The 14,522-nt window shown below is 37.1% G+C and overlaps 1 protein-coding gene across 1 annotated transcript in view; it reads right to left on the bottom strand.

Annotated features, from left to right (window-relative positions):
• rxfp2a (relaxin family peptide receptor 2a) overlaps nt 1-14,522 on the bottom strand; it is a 114,222-nt gene that overhangs the window by 33,830 nt on the left and 65,870 nt on the right. Inside the window, exons 3-8 of the mRNA XM_066650913.1 lie at nt 14,243-14,323; nt 12,645-12,750; nt 12,168-12,239; nt 7,568-7,639; nt 6,249-6,320; nt 2,254-2,325 (exon numbers count right to left, since the gene is read on the bottom strand). Of these exons, the coding sequence (XP_066507010.1) occupies nt 2,254-2,325; nt 6,249-6,320; nt 7,568-7,639; nt 12,168-12,239; nt 12,645-12,750; nt 14,243-14,323 (475 nt within the window). The remainder of the gene's footprint in view (nt 1-2,253; nt 2,326-6,248; nt 6,321-7,567; nt 7,640-12,167; nt 12,240-12,644; nt 12,751-14,242; nt 14,324-14,522) is intronic.

Genomic DNA, 14,522 nt, shown 5'->3' with positions numbered 1-14,522 from the left:
GTATGTACCATCATGTACCATCCCACCTGCTTCGAAACACCTGCTTCGTCACAGTGCTGTGGCCAAAAAATCTATACAGTACTGTGCAAAGATCACTATTATATCAAAATGTATCTTTTCACTAATTGAGCTGATGGTATAAAATATGTAATTACAATAAATGCAAAAGCAAAAGTGTAAAAAGATTTTTTTTCCCAAAAAAAAAATTAGATGAGCTAATCTGAAGAACAAAGTTTGTTTCCAAATATTCTCTTTGATATGGATTTGTTAATTCAACAGCACACTTGATTTAATAAAAATGAAGTATTTATTAACTGGTAAAACTAGGTATTGGATGATAATGTCAAATAATATCAGACTGTTACGAGGAAAGGTTTAAACCAACACATTTACATACAAAATATCACAAATTTACTGTATTAATGTTATTGAAGAGGCACTAAATGCCTAGAAGAGGCATTTTCACTTACTGACTGACTGCATGTGCGAATAGGAACTGTTAGTTCAGCCACATTTCACAGAGGGAAATTAAAGTGGCGCTACAACACCGTATGTTGTTAGTTCAGCCATATTTCACATTCCAGTTTGTGAACTAAATTTGGAACTGTTCAACTATTCATAACCTGGTACATGAACCAGAAAAATATGTTCCCAGCTGGAACTAAAGAACAGTAGGTTCTTCAGCGTGAACATTGGCTGAATAATAGGAAATAAGACAGGAACACACTCCGTTTGTGTGTGTTTCTGGGACTGTGTTTGGCGCGACACTATGCATTAGTTAGTTCAGAAGCTCAGAAGGGTGGCTCAGAACTCAGCAACATTTACACACATATTATATCTCACAGAGAGAGGAGGACAGATGAATTTGTCCTATTCTATGTTAGTGTGTGTCTTTGGTGGAAAGACATTTTGTGGCGTTACTGTGTTTATAAAACTCCATATAGCTGCGCACAGCCACATTAAACTATACGTGTTTTACTCTAAGCAGTTATACGGAATAAATAAGTAATGGTAATTCTTAAAATCAACAAAACGTTATTGGTCTTCTTTGTTCTTTGGTGGTAGATCATCTAGTTTTTATTTTTAAATAAAATTAACAAGAAAAACGCTGATCCCAGTGTTACATATTATGAACAAAACCTTGTGTTTTGTCTTTTTTTAATTTTCATTTCATTTTTTGAACTTTGTGCTTCTTTAATTTCTGCATTTATTAGTCCTGCCCTCCATATTTTTTGGAAAACTCAATCACATAACAAAAACAACATGTACACAAAGACATTAATATGAAGTACCAAAGCTTCTCCAGACCTTCCACTGACAAGCGTACATGTTTTGGGTTTTCTTGTTTTTGAAACATCTCTGACAATGGCTATATGGCTAATAGTGGTCCAGTAAAACTAGGCTTGCATAGTTTCTCTTTGCTCTTATTTGTTTTTAGTCTAATATAATAATTTTTATTTGTGTGTGTGTTTCTTTTTGAGCAAATTAACTTTTACTGCTCAGATAAATAGTTTTTAAATCTCAATTTCTCAGATGCTTAAAACCTTTGCACAATAGTGTATATATGCTTATCAGGGGTTCAAAAGTCTAAACATTAAACATCAGTTTTAATAAAAATATTCACAAATTTACAGAGTAAGTCTTGAAACAAATTGATTTATTTTTATATTCTTGTGGTTTGCAGCTCTTGATTTAATTGTAGAGTATGTTTTAATCATTCCACAGATCAAACATTTCACAAAGGGTTAAGCCTTGAGTTCACAGTCACAAGTACTCTAGTTCCCACTACAGCAAATGTCTCCAGCTTTTGAAAGAGAACACAATGTTATAAGTGCTTCACATTTGCAGGTTCATTCTCTGCAAATAGCCCCCTCCAGGGTGTATTCCTGCCTTGCGCCCAATGATTCCAGGTAGGCTCTGGACCTACCGTGACCCTGAACTGAATAAGCGGTTACAGAACATGTATTGCCAATTTATTTCTAATGGCACATTAAGTAGGTTACAGCTTAGGGTTTCGAGCATATATTACAACCAATTAGTGTGTGGGAATATTGGTAAGGCTCTAAAGAAACCAGCTGAAATGGTCCAGTCAGCATATTTAAATAGTTTATACAAATCAATACAGTGCTACCTATTGCACTGCTACATCTCAGTAATCCCCACAGCTATCAATTCCAACAGTACACATTGTTTCTAATACCAGCTATCTGTATAGAAAAGGTGAAGATTAAGTTGGAGATGCTGCTCACTTACAGGAACATTAGAGACTTGAGACCAATGAAGGTATCGTGCGAGATGCTCCTCAGTGGGTTGTGATCCAGGACTCTGGAAATGAGGGAAAAGCATTTTATTCTACCAAGCAGTAATATATGCTGTTATAAGGAGCGCATATTCCACATATTTATTTCCATGATTATTATTTATAAATATTGTGTGGAATATTGGTATTGTACCTTCAAAACTGTTGTTTATAAATGTCCTTTTCTCTGACCTGTATTATGCTTCATTTAAAAATGAAGCATTTTTTAATGATATGCTCATATCTAATCCAACGTGCCTTCTGAAAATACGAATCTTCTTAAGGAGATTGTCCTAGCTGCAGTAACAAACCCTATTCTTCTGAGAAATCTTTAAACATCTGTGAAAATCTGACAGCAGACAGCCAGCAAGGTCATTAACTAGGTCAAATGATGTTCTGGATCATAAACACTGCTCCAACTTAACCAAAGGACTTGGGCATGGTGAAGTTGTACAGCTGCTCCAGAGAATCATATTTTTTGACACTGGTATTCTGTGGAGATTGTGGGGAGCTGCCATGGCCTTAAAGTTAAATAACTGGGCTTAAGTACAGAAGGTTCTATCCCCAGGACTGACAAGAAAAAATGGGGAGTGAGGAGTGAAGGGTGCCATGGCTAGTAGCCCGCTGCTCCACCTGTGTGTGTGTGTGTGTGTTCAAGCCCACAAATGTGTTAAACACAGAGACAAAATTTTCCCATAGACAAATGTTTTTCCTTCTTGTGAAAATGTCCTTTAAACTACAACCCATTTCCAAAAAAAGCTGGGACATATTGAAAAATGCATTAAAAACAAGAATCTATCATTTGTTCTTTAATGATAAAAAAATAAAATTTTCAGAAAGGTTGTGAGGCTGTGCAAGATGTAAATAACAATAGAATGCAATAAGTGTGAATAATTTAAAGAAAAACAAGGTAGAGTTTATGTTGCCGTGCAATTTCAGTTTCACAATCACTGATGCTCCATTGACAGGTAACAGGGATAATGTAGTATCTGACCTTGCTACTCTAAGGTTTGCATTGTATAAACTGCACTATGGAGCTTTTAACTTCCACTCAGTGCATCTTAAATGCACTTGGGCCCATTAAATGTAACAGAGGTTTTGGATCTTGTTTATGCATAGGTAATTCTTTGCATTTGTGAGATTTAACTTGCATTTTTGGATGCATTTATGAAATGTGTTCACAGACAGTTGTTTTGGGTAGTCAGCCAATGCAGTTTTCTCTGAATCTTGAAAGAATATTATGTACCATAATTTATGAAAGTCTCGTTGAAATTTTTCTTAAATTGTTGTATTATTTGCAAGTGCAACCTTTAACTGTGGTGAATTCCTCCCAATATTTACTTACTAAAAAAATATCTGCCTCTATGAGATGCTCTTTTTAAACCCAGTCATGTCACTGACCTGTTGACAGTTAACCTAAATTTTTACACAAATTTACCTGTCACGCCCTCGTCCTGTCAGGTCTGTTTTCCCCGCCATTTGTGCTCTCTCAGCACATGGCTCTGTTTGGTATTGTCCTTGTCTCCGCCCTTGTCCCGCCTTTGTCCCGCCTCCTTGTCTGTATTCCTCGTTATCTGTTTCAGGTGTGTCTCGTTTGTGTGTGTATTTAAGTCCCCTTCTCTCACTTCCTTTTGTCGGACATTTCACCTTGGTTGTGTTTCGTATCAAGTTGTTTCATTTCTAATGTCATAGTCGTATCGCTCCCTTCAGTTTGTCTGTTCCTCGTTTTGTCTCGTTCGTGCCTTGCTTCGTTTCCTCTGTCATTGTTTTGTTTCTCCGTCGTCATTGAGTCTCAAGTCTGTCTGTTTCTGCTTTCCCTCGTTTTGGTTTTTGCCCTAGTCTCTGTTTCGTTATTCCTTTTTGTAAATAAAGTTTATCTGTGTTTTAGCGTATGCGTCCGCCGTCCGCGTTTCCTGACATTACCAGCCTTTTGATGCCCCCATCCCAACTTTTTTGGAAAGTGTTGCTGGCTTCAATATTTGGGAAATGAGGGTGCTAATTGCTAAAGTTTTTCAAATTTAATTTTTGTCTATTTTTTCCTCAAGAGAATACTTCAGCTGCTCGCATTTCTTGTTTGATTCATTTCTTCTCCATGTGCCATACGATACCAGCTTTGACATGGCAATCAAGCACAAGCAGTCTTTGGAGTTATGTTGTAGAATGTATAAAATGAGACTGGCATTGCCTTGCAAAAATGTCTCTCTAAAATCGCAATGTACACTTCCACATCCGTTGTACTGTGACAGATCTAAGCTTTGTTCCTCTTTGCCACAGACTCAATGTTTTTTCTAAAAACAAGGTGAAACACAGACTGTCTTCAGGACTATTTCAGATGAGTTCTGGACCGGAGAGCTCTGCACGTCTTGATGCATCTGCACAATGTTTTTAGAGACAACATTTTTTGCCGAAGTACTTCCATGCCCAGTTTATATCAGAGCAGCATGACAGTTTCTCATGCAATGTAATCTGAGGTCTCGAAGTTCATTCTCATTCAGCAATATTTTCTGGCCTTGCCCCACATAGACTGAAATTTCTCCAGATTTCCTGAATTTCCCAGTAGGACGTAGGGTAAAACATATATGCGATGCAACCTTGCATTGAGAAATGTCCTTTTGGAACTATTTGCTAAATCTCTCAAACAGTTTGACAAAAGTGGCCATGATCCATTTTGTTGCAAAGACATTTTCAGTGGATGCCAATTTTACATATTTTATATTCACTTGCTTATAATGAAATGTTTTAAAATGTAACTTTAAATGTGAAAACATGACTTGGTTAAATTTCCCCCTATAAATAATCTACAGATAATTATATAATTCACAAATGTTCTGGTGACAGTTGATTCTTAACAACATTATGCTTAGAATTAGGTTAGGCATTAAGTGTAGGTTTTGCCTTGAGCTTAATGTTAAGTTAGGTTTATGGAGAGATTTAAAAGGATATTTCACGCTCAACTTCAAGATCATTTGTATTTAATAGATATTTAGATGAATGATACCTGAAGATGTACTGAGCATCTACAAACCTTTTTTTTTTTTTTAGTGTGTTTATGCACATTCACGTCAAGTTCTTCAACCAAAACATTGGAAATATTTTCATTGTACAATCGTCTGTTGAATAATGCTTCAAGAGAATAAATAAATCATGTTTTTACTGCATTGTACACAATGTTCCAATATTTCTGAAAAAAGAATTTGTAAATGACTTAATGTAGCGTAGTCTTCTCCATTACATAACCTACCAGAAAGTGATCTGTTTAAGGTAGCCAGTGTATCATATTGAAGTGTGTCAATGTCCAGTCCCAAATAGATCTAATCTTCTTGTGTGACTAAAGCCATTAGAATAATTCATGTATTATTGTGCAACATCAAATCACTGCTGAGATATTTTGCCAGTACTGGGAAGAATTATATGCTACACTGGAATGGCAGCTTGCAGAAAGACTCAAAATTGAAGTTAGATTCAGAGCCAATCAGATTACTTTGGCTCAAAACTAATTTTGGAAATTAAAGTACTATAAACAACCAGAGCCAATGTTCTCTTGATGTTGTTCTCTCTTACCCTTGTCTCAACCCTCAACTTTATATTCTTCATGATTCTTATTGGATAATGATGCATACTGCAATACCCCATTCTGTGAAAAAAAACTTTTTTTTTCAATGAATGTCCTACTTCTGTATATAAAGGCCAATAATTCATGAAATTCACAGTATTGCACCCATCCAACCTTACTAAAAAGTGCAATAATTCATACACATTGTTTAAAACTCATTGATTGAAAATTTGTTTAATGAAAATTGTTTAAACAACACATTTTCAAATTGTTAATGCAGTTTATTTTTTTAATGCAGATATTTTATATATTTGTTCACCAAAATGCTTCACTGGCTTTAAGTTAGTGCAATTAGTAAAGTAAGTCAAATGTGTGTGTGGTGGGATATGTACTCACAGCCACTGTAATTTGTGGAGATCTCTGAAAACACCAGGCCTCAAGGATGTAATGCAATTTTGGCTGAGGAATCTAAACAGAAGAAAAAATAATATAAAACCTCAAAATGGCAAAGAATAAAAAGGGAAAGGTTTTCAGTCTTTTACTGATGATATCCAATGCTTTATGCAAGCTCTTTTTTAACCTTCCCTGATTCCTGTTGTTTCCATTAGGCTCCAGTTTTATTAGGTTTTCTTTTTTCTGCCTGAAGGCAGAAGACATTGCTCAGACCTGGAGTGATAAACTTAGAGTGTGGGGTCATCACACAAACAAGCTCTCATGCCCTGAACCATGAAAAAAGATAAACCTCTGCTAATGAAAGGCTCTTTAAGTCAAAGAAGCAAGAGCAAATAAAATTGACCAAAATTAAGTTAGAGTTAATGCTGAATGAGCAGATATGGAGCAGGATTACATTTTCACTACACACAAGACAGCTATTTGTCAGATCACAACATCACTCTCAAATTGCAAGATGTCATCAGACCTCATGCCCTCTGATATTGCTTCCCCACAAACACTGCACATCAAACATAAGCCTATGAAAATGAAATTCATTTTGATTCTATAGTTAAGCTGGCAACAACCAAACTGGTTTTAACACAGGCACGGTGGCTTAGTGGTTAGCACGTTCGCCTCCCAGCGCTGGGATCTTGGGTTCAAGTCCCATCTGGGTGGAGTTTCCATGTTCTCCCTGTGTCTGCGTGGGTTTCCTCCGGGGGCTCCAGTTTCCTCCCACAGTCCAAAAACATGGAGAGTTGGCTTCTGTCTAATAACTGTCCTGCTATGTGTGTGCCCAGATATGGATTGGCACTCTGTCCTGGGTAAAATCCTAGTGCCCCATGCAGTCCTCCAGGTGGACGGTCGTTCCTGGTCGAGAGTATGCTGTGCACGTTTGGCTGCCGCTTCTCGCCAGTGTGTGGATTGAGTGTTCTGAGCAGTGTGGATTGTAAAGCGTCCTTGGGTATCTAGAAAGGTGCTCTATAAGTGTAACGATAGATGGAACAGGTTTACATTGCCTAACATATTGATTGCTTCTTTAAAACTTAAGAAGAAAATACTAACATGAAAAGGTCAGCTTCATTTGAAATAATTGTGTAAATTAAATTTCTGGTCATTTTAAATGACCAAAAATGAGATAACATTACTGTTCCTAAATGTACAAACAGTGAAAAGGTACAGCAGTGGTTTTAAAGGACACATTACATTACATTACATTTTCCAGGTGGACAAATAAATATATGTAAGATTTCATTATATAAATTTATGAAATAAAGACTCACAGCTTTCTCAGTTTGTGCAGTCCACTGAAGGCATGACTAGACACTGAGTGGATGCTGTTGTTCTGAAGAAACCTAAGGAAGAGAGGATCATACTAAAATAAGTGCCCAGGAAATATGTAATGAGCAATATATACATGTTTAATGCAAACACCAGAAATATATGCCATGTGAGCAAACATTATAGAAATACCAAAGATTGGAAATTAATTCTTCCTGAGAATAGAAATAATTTCTAGAAAATTGATAAAAATTAACATTAAAATGGATAGTATTTGTTTGTATACCCATTGCTTTTATTTTTTCTTAATGTATATATATATATATATATATATATATATATATATTTTTTTTTTTAGATATCTGTGACATATTCCATATTCATATTTGGTTTTTTTCCTCCGTCTCATACTCCAATAATCTAAAATACATTCAGTGCTAAGGTTTGGGCTGGATGCCACTCCATTATTCTGGCACCAGCAACTTCACTGTTTGATGTGTGATGCTTTATTTCCACTTATCTCACAAAGATGAAAGCTTTAATTACTTTTTATCTGATAATGAGTGTATTTGTGGTCTATTAAGTCTTGCATGCTTAAGAAGTCCAATGTTCTCTATATTCTACATTTTGCACCAAAGCTAAAAGCTTTTAACCCTGCTGGAGACAAGTAGAATATATCTAATCTTTTAGAAATATCTGCTTGGAAACAAAGAAATTAATTCACTTAACAGCACTTTTGCCTAGAAATTAAATAACTGAAACGTTTTCTCTGAAATATGCAAATGACTGTAAAAGGCTTTTTTTTTGCATTAGTGATAATCTAATGAAACCGGAGCACCTGGAGGAAACCCACGCGGACACGGGGAGAACACACCAAACTCCTCAGAGACAGTCACCCGGAGCGGGAATCAAACCCACAACCTCCAGGTCCCTGGAGCTGTGTGGCTGCGACACTACCTGCTGCTGATCTTTAAATCATCTAAATGAAAACTTACATGCACTTTTGGAAACAACATTACCTCCAAGAACAGAACAAATCTGGCTTGCCATTTTCAAACTACTTAATTTTTAGGTTAGGTTTAGTTAAATAAAATAACAATGTAATTTGTAATAATATGCAACAGTTACCATAAAATGACAAAAGAACAGAAGAATTTTGTAAATTTTTATACACAAATGTGTATACCAAATATAAATCAATTTAGATTTTGTCTTCTCCCAAAAACTCGGATCAGAGGCTTGTTTAGGCATTGCATTACCATACCTTTCCTTTATAACAAATGTTGTACAAATCGGATTCCAAAAAAGTTGGGACACTAAACAAATTGTGAATAAAAACTGAATGCAATGATGTGGAGATGGCAAATGTCAATATTGTATTCGTAATAGAACATAGATGACAGATCAAAAGTTTAATCTCAGTAAATGTAACATTTTAAAGGAAAAATATGTTGAAAATTTCACAGTGTCATCAAATCCCCAAAAAGTTGGGACAAGTAGCAATAAGTGGCTGGAAAAAGGAAATTGAGCATATAACCAACAGCTGGAAGACCAATTAAAACTAATTAGGTCAATTGACAACATGATTGGGTATAAAAAGAGCTTCTCAGAGTGTCAGTGTCTCTCTGAAACCAAGATGGTAAGAGGATCACCAATTCCACTATTGTTGCGCAGCAATACCAGAACTGTGTTACCCAGCCTAAAATAGCAAAGACTTTTAAGTTATTATCATCAACCGTGCATAACATCATCAAAAGATTCAGAGAATCTGGAACAATTGCTGTGCGTAAGGGTCAAGGCCGTAAAGCTCTACTGGATGCTCCTGATCTCCGGGCCCTTAAATGTCACTGCACCTCAAACAGGAATCCATCCATCCATTATCTGTAGCCGCTTATCCAATTCTAGGGTCGCGGGGGGTCCAGAGCCTACCTGGAATCATTGGGCGCAAGGCGGGAATACACCCTGGAGGGGACGCCAGTCCTTCACAGGGCAACACAGACACACACACATTCACACCTACGGACACTTTCGAGTCGCCAATCCACCTGCAACGTGTGTTTTTGGACTGTGGGGGGAAACCGGAGCACCCGGAGGAAACCCACGCGGACACGGGGAGAACACACCAACTCCTTAGAGACAGTCACCCGGAGCGGGAATCGAACCCACAAACTCCAGGCCCCTGGAGCTGTGGGACTGCGACACTACCTGCTGCGCCACCGTGCCGCCCCTCAAACAGGAATGCCACTGTCAATGACATAACAGAATGGGCTCAGGAATACTTCCACAATCCACCGTGCCATATGCCGTTGCCAGCTGAAACTCTACAATGCAAAGAGGAAGCCATTTCCACAAGCTCAGACGTTTGCACTGGGCCAGGGGTCTTTTAAAATGGAGTGTGGCAAAATAGAAGTCTCTTCTGTGGTCAGATGAGTCACGATTTGAAGTTCTTTATGGAACACTGGGACGCAATGTCATCCGGACCAGAGAAGTCAAGGATAACCCAAGTTGTTAACAACGCTCCATTCAGAAGCCTGCATCACTGATGGTATGGGGTTGCATGAGTGCTTGTGGCATGGGCAGCTTGCATGTCTGGAAAGGCACCATTAATGCAGAGAACTATGTTCAGGTTCTAGAACAACATATGCTTCCCTCTAGACATCATCTCTTTCAGGGAAGACCCTGCATTTTTCAACAAGATAATGCCACATTCTGCAGCAATCACAACATCATGGCTACGTAGGAGAAGGATCCGTGTACTGAAATGGCCAGACTGCAGTCCAGATCTTTCACCTATAGAGAACATTTGGCGCATCATAAAGAGGAAGGTGCGACAAAGAAGGCCCAAGACGATTGAACAGTTAGAGGCCTGTATTAGACATAAATGGGAGAGCATTCCTATTTCTAAGCTTGAGAAACTGGTCTCCTCTGTCCACAGACATCTGAGTGTTGTAAGAAAAAGGGGGGATGCCACACAGTAGTAAAAAATGACCTTGTCCTAACTTTTTTGGGGATTTGTTGACGCCATGAAATTTTGAAACAACACATTTTTCCCTTAAAATGATACATTCTCTCAGTTTAAATTTTGATCTGTGATTTGTGTTCTATTCTGAATAAAATATTAGATGTTGGCATCTCCACATTATTGCATTCAGTTTTTATTCACAATTTGTTTAGTGTCCTAACTTTTTTGGAATCCGGTTTGTAATCCTGCATGTTGAACTTTTACAGAATATTGCTTTATATAAGACTCAGTACTCCATGGTTACCATTATCTGATTCTTCTGTTCATGATGAGCCAGAGGAGACATATCTAGACAGTCCAGCACAGACAGAACAGTCCTGCAATCTGTATAGGAAGCTGTTCTGTTATTCTAATTACAAAATGAGGCCTGGCATTGTCTTGCTGAAATTTCTATGGGCATGAAGGAATTTCTATGGATATGTCAAACTGATGACAGCATATGTCCCTGTAACACCTCTTCATCAGTGGAAACTTCTCAGATATGCAATTCAAACATGCCGTGGGCACTGATGCATACACCATACCTTGACAGATGTTGGCTTTTGCACCTGTTGTTAATAACAGTCTAGATTATGCCTTTGGTCTTTGGCATGGAAACCTGGACATCAATTTTCATGAGAACAAGCTGAAACATGTACTCACTCAAGTCAAGAGACAACTTTTTTTGAAGTAGTTCAGAGCCCATTTAGCTGTCTCTATCACAGTAGCATGATGGTTTCTCTTGCAATCCTTTCAAGAGATTGAAGGTCATGCCCATTAAACGGTGGTTTCAAGCCTTGCTCCATATAGGCTTCTATTGATTTCCAAAATCTTTTCACAGTGTTTTGTACGAAATGACCTAAATTCTTTGCAGTCTTGCATTGAGATATGTGCTTTTTTGACAATTCTCTCACAAGGTTTGACACAGAGTAGTGATCCATGACCTATCTTTGCTTATAAAGCCTGTGCCTTCCTTGGAGGCTTTTTTTTATATTCATTTATACTTACTCACCTGCTTATTGCATATAGATTTCAAAAGGGTGTGATTTTAAAAAAGAGAATGAACTATTAACAATTATTTTAAAATTTTGTTCCTTTGAAAATGGTTGTACCATTTTTTTTTCATCTTGATTAAACTAATCCCTTTCTGAAAGAATGTCTGCACGTCACTCTTCAGATGGTGGTTGATCAAAATGGGTGCCATCACACGCACACATTGTCACACACGAATAACTTGCTGGCCTGCCTAGAGCTCAAATTCCTTTCAACATAAAAGTGAAGAAGAGCAGGCAGAAGACAGCAGAGTGTCATTTGGCCTAAGATCAGTCCAATAATCACTCTTCCAACTGCTGTCAAATAAAAAGTACTGAACTATTTCATAGAGTCTGAATAAAATGACAAGGGCTGTAAAGGGCTGTAAAAAAACTAAAGATCAGAAAATTTCTAATACTTTTTTGGCAACTTTTCTTCAGAGGTCCACAGTTCCCCTGAGAAAAGGAATAATGACTAATCATTGGCTTGCAGTGACCACTGGCCTTTAGTTTCAATTTTAGTAAAGGCTTTGATGATTGTGAAGTAAGTTTACTGTTGCTGTTACTCACAGTCTCTGCAGGTCAGTGTACTTGGAGAAGACGTTATCCGGAAGTTCTCTCAGCTCATTGCTTTTCAGGGATCTGTGTAAGAATAGAGTGTCATAGGTGAAAACAATTTGGAAAATTCTTTTTCAACACTCAAAAAATCCTGTAATTACATTTAACGCAATTAATTATAAAAATATATATTTTATTTTAGTGTCAGTGTGCTACAAAGAAAAAGTCAGTACTCAAAGTCATAAAAAAGCCACGTCAAAACAAATAAAAGACATCTGAATCAGAAATGTTTTCTACAGTATTCTACACATTCTCACATTAAATTACTTTGCACGACTGCTTAGATTTTTATTAATTTGATTTTTTATGAATTTTGTGTACAAACAGGGTGTTTGCATTCACATATTCACATGTAGCAGCATTTTAATTCTCACAGGACTTGTACTGAATTTCAGAGAGAAATGTACCATCCCCAAGAGGAATACTTACAGCCAGGTCACATTAAAGGAAAGGACAGGCACAGTTCGTAAATTCACCCCAACACACTCCACTTCTGTCTTTGTGCATCTACAGTTGTCTGCGTAATACTGAAGATCTATAAAACACCAACAGGCAAACATACACTTCTTTTTATATTAATATTTATATGAAGACATAAGATGGAATATACAGTACTATGAACTTCTTAGGCACCTAACCATTCATTCATTCATTTTCTGTAACTGCTTATCCAATTCAGGGTCATGATGGGTCCAGAGCCTACCTGGAATCATTGGCAGAAATACACGCTGGAGGGTGCGCCAGTCCTTCACAGGGCAACACAGACACACACACATTCACTCACACACTCACACCTACGGACACTTTTGAGTCGCCAATCCACCTACTAACGTGTGTTTTTGGACTGTGGGAGGAACCCGGAGCACCCGGAGGAAACCCACGCGGACACGGGGAAAACACACCAAACTCTTCACAGGGCACCTAACCAGATAATGTTAAATAAACTAGCTTCTTAATAAATATGTATCTGTTCTAAAAACATGCATTTACAATACGTTCAAATAATCAAAGATCAAAACAGTAATTTCTTGTTTTCAAAACTCAAATTAGTTGAGCTTGAAAAATAATTTTTTGTTGGTGCCCTTAAGTCCTTAAATTGGATACCAGTCTGTTACAGAATACACTTTAAGGTGTTGTTACTGGTCTATAAATGTCTTAATGGTGTAGGACCAGCCACGCTTAGCTACTATGCTGCTCTTAAATGGAACCAGCTGACTGAGAACAGTAGAAGAGCCCAGCTTTTAGACACTTTTAAATCAAGAATAAAAACATTCCTGTTTTCCAGGAAGCTTACAGCTCAGTTTAAATACTCCTCACTTTTAATTCTGGAATGGCACTTTAGCAGTTTTTTTTTCCTTTATTGTATCATTTGAACTGTTTGAATCATTTAAGTCACATATTATCTTTTATTGCACCATTTTAATTGTTTGAAATGCCTTTTATGTTTTTTATTCTTGCTCTTAAGTTCACTGATGTTTACTGTTTCCATTCAATCTGTAAATCACTTTGAATTGCCCTTGTGTATGAAAGGTAATCTATAAATGAACCTGTCTTGCTTTGCCCTGTCCCAATTGGAAATTGCCACCTTCTTTAGGCCTGAACTCATTTAAGATGGACTGAGGGTAATTGGAAAAATGTGATCTGAAATATCAAAATTTGAAATTCTTTTTGGAAATTATGGATGTCACATACACTGGGATAAAAAGAGGAGAGTGAGAATCTGGCTTATGATAAGCATACAGTTCAAAAGCCAGCATTTGTGATGATATGCGGGTGCATTAGTGTCTTATTCAGCAATACAAGGCAACAAGTCTTATTTAGCAAGACAAGACTAATCCACATTCTGCAGGGATTACAATAGCATGGCACCTTATTAAAATATTCCAGGTGCTGAACTAGTCCAGATCTGTCACGTATTATAAAAAACTTAGCATAGAACTCCCCAAAAGGCACATTACAAGGTCAATACAAGTTGTTTGTACAGTTTACAAACATTTCCTGATTTTCTACAAAATTGTGGGACATACAGCAGGCATGAGAGAGGTCCAGTGGTTCAGGTTTCTTTATAATGGTGCGATCAAATATGTCAGCCCATCCACTGTTATCACCTGCAAAAAGAAATATACAGAATTAGCATGTATTTTGATTTACTTCCCCCAAGAAAAATTTCTCAAACTGAATTGTAGCCCTTTCTGCCTTTTTAACTTCGCTCTATCTATACAGTATCATTTATTTTGATATGTAAAGTGCAAAGTGGAAAATTAAATAAAATATTAATATTATACATTTATATTGTGTCTTTATCAC

This window comes from Hoplias malabaricus, chromosome 18 (assembly GCF_029633855.1).
Source record: "Hoplias malabaricus isolate fHopMal1 chromosome 18, fHopMal1.hap1, whole genome shotgun sequence".
Taxonomy (NCBI): domain Eukaryota; kingdom Metazoa; phylum Chordata; class Actinopteri; order Characiformes; family Erythrinidae; genus Hoplias; species Hoplias malabaricus.
Note: the sequence above shows the minus strand (reverse complement) of the source record. Positions and strands in the feature narration are given on the sequence as shown.